This window comes from Prunus avium, chromosome 8, assembly GCF_965620075.1.
Source record: "Prunus avium chromosome 8, drPruAviu1.hap1.1, whole genome shotgun sequence".
In the NCBI taxonomy this organism is placed as follows: Eukaryota; Viridiplantae; Streptophyta; class Magnoliopsida; order Rosales; family Rosaceae; genus Prunus; species Prunus avium.
In genome coordinates this window covers 24,190,173-24,200,386 of record NC_142291.1, presented here as the reverse complement: position 1 = coordinate 24,200,386, position 10,214 = coordinate 24,190,173, and the positions used below count along the sequence as shown (strand labels likewise).

The following is a 10,214-nucleotide window of genomic DNA, read 5'->3' as shown; positions in this document are numbered from 1 at the left end:
AACGAGAGATCAAGGGAGTGAGACAGAGATCGAGAGAGTGAGATTGAGAGAGATCGAGAGATTGAGATGAGAAAGGTTTGGCGAGAGAGAGAGAGAGAGAGAGAGAGAGAGAGAGAGAGAGAGAGAGAGAGAGAGAGATTCTTCGAATGGGTTGAGAGATCGAGAGTGAAAAAAGTATTAAAATTAGTCTCTATTACTGTTCAATACGGTACGGGATTAAACGGTATCAAATATCCAGTACCGCTCCCGTGCCATACAAAGTTGACATGGTGTGGTATCATACCGGATACAGCCTAAAACCAAATGAAATGGGATGAAACCGGTACGGTATAGTTCAGTATGTGTACAGTATTGGTGCTTCGGCTTCAAATGCCCAACCCTAATTTGATTGAGCAATATGAAATTTGATCATAACTTCAAGAAGCACTGATGCAATTAAGCCTAAAACAAATAACACAGAACAAAACAAAAATTTTATTACCCAACAAAAAAAGAATTGAAGATAGAGCTAGCAAAGTTAATGGCTTTAGTTTTAAACCACAATATAGTTTACTAATTTGGAATATAGAAATACAATTTCATCTAATTAGCATAAGGCCAAAGACCAAAATGTGGTACCTAATTTACAAAAATATCATTAAAAAATATCAAAATTACACACAATGCCACTCCTTTTAAGGCAAGCATACTATGCCACATGTCCATATCTATCCAACCACCATCGCTGGAATCTCGCCGGCAGCCACCACCGCCGGAATTCCGCCGCCCGCTACCACTGCCGGAATCCCGCCGCTGGAATCCCACCGCCGACCACCACCGCCGGAATCTCGCCGCCAAACTCCTGCCGCCGGCCACCTGCCCCCGCCGGTCGCCGGCCTGCCACCATCTGCAGGGGATCAACTCCGTTGCCCTTTATTCACCTTTAAAAAAAAAAGATTTTGTGTCATTGAATGGACTCGAACCTTGATCCTCAAAGGAGGAAGGCTCACTCACAAACCACTACACCAAACTTGATTTTGTAATATTTATTCAGTTATACAATATTTATATAAACGATAAACTTTTTTTTTAATAAAAAAAAAATTCATTTCACCACATATTCACACAAAAACTGAAAATAAAAGCAGAAACTGCAACAAAAATACAATGTAGATATCAATTATATAAAAATAATAATAATAATAATTTTATAGAAGCAAAATGGAGGAACCAAGATGAAAGTACTAAAATGGAAACTGCGATGCAGAAACGGAAACTGCAATGCAGAAACGGAAACTGCGATGCAGAAATAGAAACTGCAATACAAAAATGGAAACTGAAATGCTAAGTCTGGGCAAAAATGCTCAGCTCTAGAGTTAAACAAAACAAAACAATATATATTTTTTTATTCAAGACATGTTGGGAGAGAGGGAATCAGACTGAAAACCACCTAGAATGTAAAATAGGTTATTCATGTTTCTGTTTTCTGCAATGCAGTTTCTGTTTTCTGCTCTTCTCTTGCCCACCCAATTCCTCATATGGGTAGCCTCTACTCTTCAAAATTCTAACATACATAAGGCTGAAAACTTTGACATTATAAGAAAAAGAGTGAAAGTTTATGCAAATTGAAAATGTTACCAGCGTCTGTTTGAATAGCACATCTAATGGCCTTTCCATCTGATGAAGGTATCTCCCGGCCCAATCAATGACCACCTGCAATATCCAAAGTACCCATCAGACCATAACACATTTGACAAAGAAACTAAGATCTGTTGTTTTTATTTTATTTTATTGTTTTTATACAGCAATCTTATGAAATGAAACTAGTTTCTTTGCCAAGAAACTACTTGGCTAAACTAATAATTATACACAACAAGTTTAAGTTTCCACATAACTCTAAATAGAATTTACTAAATTCTCTCGGGTGGAAATAATGGGAAAATTTGCTGGTGCTGTTGGAAATTACAATGCTAATCTTGTCGCATATCTTGATATTAATTGGCCCCGAATTGCTGAAGAGTTTGTAACATCTCTTGGGTTGAGTTTTAATCCCTATGTTACACATATTGAACTCTTTCATGCATTTAGCCAGTTCCCATCAATTTGGGATTTTGACGTAAGCTAAATGGGACAAATTCAATACATCATACACAAATACCAACAACAAGTGAATGCAAATGCAGGCCTTTGAAGTAAAACCCAAACTCAAACCAACTCAATACACACACAACTTATCTAATTTACATCCAAAACGTAATTGAAATCTTGAAAAAGCAAAGACACAACCTCACCTCGACCATCTCGTCCATAGAAACTGCACAAGCCGGCAATTTCTCAATCAAAACCCTAATTTTACAATCAGTCTCTTTCCTAATCTTCTCCACCACCTTACCGCCCTTCCCTATCACCGACCCGAACGGCGCTACCTCCGCCAGAAACCGGCACGAAACCACCCCACCTCAATCTCCTCTTCCCCCCCACCATTAACATTTTCGAGGCCTGTAGTTCTCAACCAAATCTTGGAACGGATTGCACTGGGAGCGACGACCACCACTACCCGGTCCGGCGACTTGACTTGGGCTTCTTCCATTCGGATCTTGGCCCCGGTGGCCTGTCGTAGCTGCTTGTTCACACTACTTGACTTTCCGATGATGCCACCGATCTGGGTTCCACAAGCGTTTTTGCTACCATAGTACAATTCTTGTGCGGTCAAGTTTCTCACAGGTCTCTCGATCTGATCTGATTTTTTTTTAAAAAATATTTAAAAAAAAACCAACGAATTTTGGTCACTCTTTTAAACAAAAAGGGTATAATTGACATTTTAATATTTAATGTAAGGTGGGCCAACGAATTTGGGCATCTTCTTTGGTCTAATCCAAAATAACAATTCTTTTCTAGGTATTAAAACCCAAATCAAAATATCAAATGTCTTAAATACTAATAAGTAAAGTTATCTATGTCTAATACCTAATTTTCCTTAATTTTAAATAATGAAAAATGAAAAGTGAAATGTTCTTTCACTCCAAAATAGTGGTCATACAATGCCATTTTCTACTTGAATTTTCTTAAGTAAATAATGCATAATGACTTTTTCCTAGTGCCAATAATGAAAAAGAATCGGTCAACTCATTAGAATTCTACCAAATACATGATTATATGGCCCACTAAAATAGTTCACAGGCCCAGTGGGCTTTCAAACGACAAAACTGCTAAAAAGATCTTAGATTTTTTTTGGTCGAAACTCTTAGATTGATTTCTCAATTTTGATCACCGCTTCGATTGATTCGACAACCAAAACCCTAAGCAAAGTGAGCAAACAACAGCAGAGCAACGAGAAAAGAAGATGGGAGTGGAGAGGGAAGTCTTGAGTGCTGGAACCGGTCCAAAACCGACCGTCGGTCAGAAGGTCACCGTTCATTGCACTGGTTACGGTTAGCTCTTCATTCTATTTCTGTTTAAAATCTGCCTTTTTCTTAGCCACATATCGAGCTATGAAATATAAAAACAAAATTTTACTTTATTTATTTATTTTCATTGCTTGAACTTTGAATGTTTTTCAACCCAGTATAATTATTGTAGTTGAATTTCATTATATGGTCTGATTGTGTCCTTAACCCAGGAAAAAATGGTGATCTGAGTCAGAAGTTTTGGAGGTGAGCATTTTTTTAAAATGTTTTTCATGGGTCTTTTCAGGCTTATATATATATTCTCAAAATTGAATTATGTAAATTTGATGTGTAATTTTTTCTTTCTTTGATCTTTTTAGTACGAAGGACCCCGGGCAGAAGCCTTTCAGCTTCCAAATTGGGAAGGGTGCTGTTATAAAAGGTAACTATATGTTTTTTCCTTATATATGTGCACACATATATGTGATTGTGGGTATGTGTGTGTGTGTGTTCGTTCCAAGTTTTCTCTTTGTGATATAAACTTTTGACTTGTTTTGTTGGAACCCATTTGTAGGATGGGATGAAGGTGTGCTCCAAATGCAAGTGGGAGAAGTTGCTCGTCTACGGGTAATGTTCATCTTCTCTGCTCCGGAAGATTTATGCTCTATGATTTAACAAATAGTTTTGCAGTACTCTGAAGCTTATTATAAAATTGTCATGGTGCAATTAGAAGGCCATTAGGAGGCCGTTTGAACATGATCCTAATGACTCATTTGGAAAACTTTTAAGTATCTCATTTGTATTTGTTTGTCATTGTGAAATTGATCTCTTTGCATTTTTTTAGCAATAAACTCCCATATGTAGGTAATGTTTTCGTGAATCTCCGCACATTTTTTTCACTCCTCTTAAGAGTACTGTATTGTTTTCTATAGAAACAGAGTTAATTTACCACTCTTCTTCTTTATGGGACAACATGTTTTGCCCCATCCTGAAATTTACCAACAACCTCTAGGCTTGGTTCTCGTTGTGTTATTTGCGACCTCGCAAAATGTTTGATATTTCTTTGACTGATGCCCAAATTATGTATTCCTCTTCAAACTGGATGGTCCCAGACTCCAGTGTCTTAATGCTGTTTCTAAAATAGCGATTTAAGATGTAAGAAGCTAGGAATGTCTCATGTTCTTATTTTCATTTGGTGTGCATTTTGAAAGTCAGGAACTGGAATGCACTTTATCTCACATTAACAGCTGATATTCCTTGTTGATGAATTTGCAGTGCTCTCCAGATTATGCTTATGGTGCTAACGGATTTGGTGCATGGGGGATACAACCTAATTCGACTTTGGTTTTTGAGATTGAATTCCTAAGTGCGGAGTAAGCATTTGGGCAGGGAGTCGGACCATCTGCAAATCTATATGATTATCCTAATTAACTTGCTTTTCCATGGGCGTATATTAGTATTATGACACTTTATTTTTCGAAATCTTGGTGGGTAAACTTTTGTAACCTTTTTCATTGTTTTTTTTTTTAAACTTGGTTTGGTGGATATATCCACATGGTTATCCTAGTAATAATTTATTGTTGTGTCCTTATTATATGACACGTTTTAAGGATTGGTTTTGATGCAATGTTACCGAATATTAGGAAGAGAAATACCACTAAACGAAAAGTCACTTGGTTCTTGGTATAGGAACGGGGTGGTATTAATTAAGCCCTAGATATGCTATTTAGCTTGTTTAATCATGATAGGAATGAGGCGACATGGGCCTTATGGCGTTGTATGATTTCTCTCTGTCAACTAATCAGATGATTACCTATTTTATATGGAGTTTTTTTATTTTAGGTGAAACGGGCCGAAATCCAACAATAAAAATAACTAGACAGAAAACCTGTCTGGGTCCTAGCCAAACTAATAGCATCAGAGTATGATTTTCTCTTAAAAAAATAATGAATGAATATTAATTACAAAAAGGAAAAAAAATCAAAAATCTTTGAGGAGCTCCCGGACCTTCTCCAAGGTAACGAACAAGACCACAGTAAAAGGTCCTTGCCTTGAGATGGTAGGAATAAAGCCCTTATACAAAGCCATGGGACCCTCAGCCCTCACTGTCTTCATCGCACAATCCAACGCACCGGAGTACGGTGCCGTAGCACCGGCCTCCACCTTCATATTCATCACCCTCGTCTTGATCACGTCGATCGGATTCGATGCCACGGCCGCCACGAACCCGGCCCCGAAGCTCGCCACCACGTGGGTCCCAATCCCGTCTTTCATGATGCCCTTCTCCAATATCACCTCCTTCATCTGATCGTAAGACGCCAGCTGTGACGCCGTGACGATCATGGCACGGTTCACCGTAAGAGATGAGCCGCGCCATAGGCTAGTGATCCCCTCGTGTTTAGACATTTCCCGAATTGCGTCGATCACACTCTTGTAGTTGCGGCGCTGGTGGATCGGGAGGCGCCCATCGGCCTGCATGCGGACCATTGCCACGTCAGCGGGGTTGCCGACGGCGGCGCCAACGCCTCCAGCGACCAGTCCCGCGGCTAACTTGCTCGGGAGCGGGAGGTTTCCGGATTCAGGGTCGGCCCATTTCCGCTTGAGGATGTCGTAGAGGCCCATGCGGGTGGTGGAGTAGAGGGTTTGGCGGAGGATGGTGGCGGAGACCCCGGAGAACAGCGCTGCAACGCCTTCGGTCTGGGCAATGCGGAGTCCAAGGGAGACAGGCCCCACTCGGGGTGGTTGCGGCGCGGGTGCGCAGAATGTAGAAGGCATGGAGGTGGTGGCGGAGGTGAAGGCGAGGGCCGGGCGGAAACCAGGCTGCATTGCAGGGTTGGGGAGGTGGGATTCGCCTTGAAGTTGGATGCGGACTTTGATGAGGTCAAGTGGGTGCGTGGAAGCTCCGGCTATGATGGAAGCTATGCCGCCTTCAACGAAGCCTTTTACACCCATTTTGCGATTATAATGAATTACACTTAGAAAAATGAAGATGAAATGAAAGAAGAGTTTTCAAGTTCCAACTTCAGGAGAGAGAGAGAGAGAGAGAGAGAGAGAGAGAGAGAGAGAGAGATTGTGTTGTTGGGTTGCAGTGTGTTTTGAGAAAGTAGAAGAGGAGAAGCGTGGATTTATAGATATGGAGGTATTAATTGCAAAGCGTGTGCTTACGCGGGTTCTATTAACTGTGTGTGAAGATGTTGTGGTTTGACCTGAGAGTGAGAGGGTGAGACAGACTAGACCTTTCTTCTTTCTTGGCGTGCTGTGCTGCGCTTTTGACTTGGTGAGGCTCATGTTAGTAAAAAATTGAGTTTTGTTTAGTGTGTTTCATATAAATCGGGAGTCATACACGTGTCAGTTGCCACTCGTAGACCTATAATTTGATTCATTCTGGGACTTAAAGTTTTAATATAGACTAGGGACGATATTATTTGTTTTACTTGAGAGCTTTAATATAGTCTCGCGTGTGTGTTAATTGGGGTTTTTTTATTTATAAAGACAATATTCTTGAATTTCAATTTGTTATTTCGGTCTCTTATTCTAGAATTTAAATGAGAAAATTAATCTAGGTGTATTCCATGAAAATAGAACATATGTTCTCTTCTTCTTCTTTTTTTTTTTTTTTTTTTTTTTTTTTTTTTTTTTGTTGAAGAATGTAAAAGTCCCATATTGGATACTTAACTACATAAATTACAATATATAATGAGTGGTTTCACTACTAATAACATCGAGCTTTTTGTTATAAAACCCAAAACCTACTAGGCTTTGTAGGTAGTTAAGTTACTGATAAGATTGGTATTGCTAGTACTGGTTTAAAATTTAACATTTTAAAATATAATTGCTGCTATGTTATCGATAAGAAATTTTAGTACTTTCTTGAATCACCTTGTTCATTGATTTTGTGGGACACAATTGGATGTCGAAATGGTTTTCGATTTGTCTAATTTTTTGCAAGGATGATCTATGAATGTAGACTTAAAAAATAGATAATTTGGATCGTTGAAAAATACATTATAGTTACCTATCTATCCTCATTATATTTTTTTTATTTTTTTTATTTATTGTTTTCAATAAGGATAAAAGTGAAAAAAAAATGCGAAAATTGATGATTTTCTAGCTAAGATGGGTCATCATAAGGATTTAGGTTATCATGAGCTTTTTTCTCCTCCTAAACAAATGCAGTCTATTTTAGATGATGATAAAAATGGTCTCTTGAGGCCTAGATTTATTTATGTGTAATCTCTTTGATTTGGACTTTGCCCCCTATATTACCAAAAAGAAGAAGAAAAAGAAATAGGATGTAATTTTTTTTTTTTTTACAAAGGTTGACAAAACCTCTTCTCTTAAATTATAGTATAGATAATATTATCATTACTTACAAAATTATATATCTACCATTATAGTGATGTCTTTTCGTTTTATACGTATGAATCTTTTATAATTGAATCTTTTATAGAATTAAAAAATTATTCTTGTACCTAGAAAAGTTATTTTAGCTGTTGGGTGCAAGAAGATTATGCAATTTTTTAGTAATTTGTAAGGGATGGACCAGTTTACACTTTCAAGTGACCATTTGACTTATACGTGGCTTCTTGCTTGCTTTCTTTTCCTTGCCTCTTCCCGAGTCTTACACGCTCACCAAAGTCCAACGCGTCCATTTAACGAACATGTTATTGCTGCCTACAATAATTGATTCCAACTTCTAGCACTGTTTTCATTTCGTCACTAAGCTGGGCTGGGTGGGCTGACCCTAAAAGTTCAGGCTTGGGCTAAGTTTGGGTTGGGTTTTTAGGATTTGGGCGTTTTTATTTCTTTCAAGGACCTCAAAAATCAATGAACCGGCCTTGAGAATCAACTACATACAAGAATTTAAAGAGTTATGTTGAATATTTCAGGAGCAATATGAATCATATTTCATGCAGTAAATGTATGTGAGTAGGATATAGTTAAAAAGGGATGTATTCTAACTCAATTTATGGTTAATTCAATTGGGACACAATTCTTGGACTATGCCGACACATGGCTGGGTCAAAGGCTAATTGTGACTAGGCGTGGGCACGGTCCGGTTTGGACCGGTTTTTGTTAAAATATGGAACCTGAACCGAAAATACAAACCGGTTTGGTTTGGACCGATTTTGCTTAAAATCCCTACCAAAATCCGAACCAACCCGGACCTGCCGGTTTCCGGTTCGGTTTCCGGTTCTCACGGTTTGAGCTTGCTGTAGAGCCCAGTTTGATTTTTTGTGTATTTAAGCTTCAAGACCATCTGATTTTAAAATTTTTGGGCCTTAAACATCACAATTGGCCCAATTCCCATATTGAAACAACCACTATTCTTTGACAAAAATAATAAAACAATCCAGTATTAAATTTAAAATTACAACCAACAAGAAAATACACATAATAAAACAAATTAAATTACAGTTAAATTTAAAATTATAACTCCATTCTTCTGTTCTTTTGTTGCCGCATCTCTGAACACCGAGTACACCAAGTGAACCTAGCAGATCCATGTATTGCCATCAACCTGAATTTGTAGAAAATAAAAACAAATCTTTTTGGTAAAAGTGAGAGCTTTAATGCAAATCTTTTCAGCCTGATATACTTTAATCATCATATAAGAACATTTTAAATGTGACTACAATTATTAAAGGAGAGATAATAATATGATTTATTATCTCTCCTTTAAAAATATTTCTCAAGCAACATATAGAAATGGTGTACATATGCACTACATTTATCATACTACTATATTTATACGGCCATTCAAATCAAGAATTTTCTTGTAGAGAAGAGAAAAAAGGGTAAAAGTTAAGTATTTTAAGGAACTAAGTTGATTTACAAAGACCCTGTAGAGTTTCTTCAATTGAAAGCCTTGGTTTTTATGCTGAAAGATCTGTACTTAGTTTTTCTTACGAAGGTTTTACTATTTATTTAGATTGTCATCCTCAAATGACCAACTTTATTTGAATTCTTAACCCAACAAAATGTACACACACCCCAGACCTATCTTTTAAAGCCTTATGAATTTACAAATAACACTCGGACATCTAAAAGATTTTGACCTTCTTCAAATATCTTGCAAACGCAATCATTACAAACAAGATTGACTGTATATTGCCAAATTTCCATGATCTGGTACATCATTTTTTCCAGGCAATCCAACTGCATGACTCAAATTCAGAAATTCACTATGAAGCAATAACAGGAGCATGTGATGGTTTTTCCAGAACAAGACATGACATATTCAATGAATAAAAATCAAAATAAACAGAAAATCAAAAAATCAAAAAACAACATAACACAGAAAATCAAAATACTGTTTGACTCCACCAACAAAAACAGAAAAACAGAAAATCAAAAAATCAAAAATAAAAAATAAATCTGCAAAGGAGAAGACATAAATCTGCAAACAACAATCGGTAGCTCATCCAGCATTGATTTTTCGCAAGGAAGGAGCGGGTAAACAGATGCACACACAATCAAAACCTAAATACCCAAACAGATGCAAAACCCTAATAACAGAATCGAAGATGAGCTAAGAGAGAGAGAGAGGGAGATGAACAGTACCTGAGAGAGAGACAGAGACAGAGAGCTATGCGAGACGAAGAGGTGGACGCTGCGAGCGAATGGGATCTCTCCGATTTGCTGGAGGACAGAGAGAGTTAGAAAATCGAATTGGGGAAAAAAAAAAAGATAGAGAGAGAGAGAGAATCTGACCTGCGTGAAGACGACGACTGAGAGAGGCTGAGAGAAGAGCGGCGGTAGAGAGAGGCGTGACGTGATGGCTGAGAGAGAGGTTTGGAATCGGTGGCGGCTGGTTGAGTGTGAAACGAAAGGGGAGGAAGAAACGTA

General features: G+C 38.0%; 2 protein-coding genes and 1 long non-coding RNA gene across 3 annotated transcripts; 1 reads left to right on the top strand and 2 right to left on the bottom strand.

Moving 5' to 3' along the window:
• Positions 1-509: 509 nt before the first annotated feature.
• On the bottom strand, positions 510-2,432 carry LOC110769399 (uncharacterized). The gene is made up of 3 exons (XR_002528572.2): positions 2,271-2,432; positions 1,618-1,692; positions 510-920 (listed from the first exon to the last, which is right to left on the bottom strand). It is a non-coding gene; the product is annotated as an uncharacterized LOC110769399 (long non-coding RNA).
• A 782-nt stretch (positions 2,433-3,214) lies between these two features.
• Positions 3,215-4,974, top strand: FKBP12 (FK506-binding protein 12). The gene is made up of 5 exons (XM_021973365.2): positions 3,215-3,410; positions 3,599-3,632; positions 3,746-3,807; positions 3,940-3,992; positions 4,641-4,974. Exons 1-5 carry the CDS (start codon positions 3,323-3,325, stop codon positions 4,740-4,742), a joined length of 339 nt encoding a protein of 112 aa, XP_021829057.1. The 5' UTR covers positions 3,215-3,322; the 3' UTR covers positions 4,743-4,974.
• Positions 4,975-5,277: 303 nt separating this feature from the next.
• LOC110769402 (mitochondrial uncoupling protein 4-like) lies at positions 5,278-6,453 on the bottom strand. The gene has a single exon (XM_021973364.2). The coding sequence runs from the start codon at positions 6,315-6,317 to the stop codon at positions 5,346-5,348; it is 972 nt and encodes a 323-aa protein (XP_021829056.1). The 5' UTR covers positions 6,318-6,453; the 3' UTR covers positions 5,278-5,345.
• Between the last annotated feature and the right edge of the window lie 3,761 nt (positions 6,454-10,214).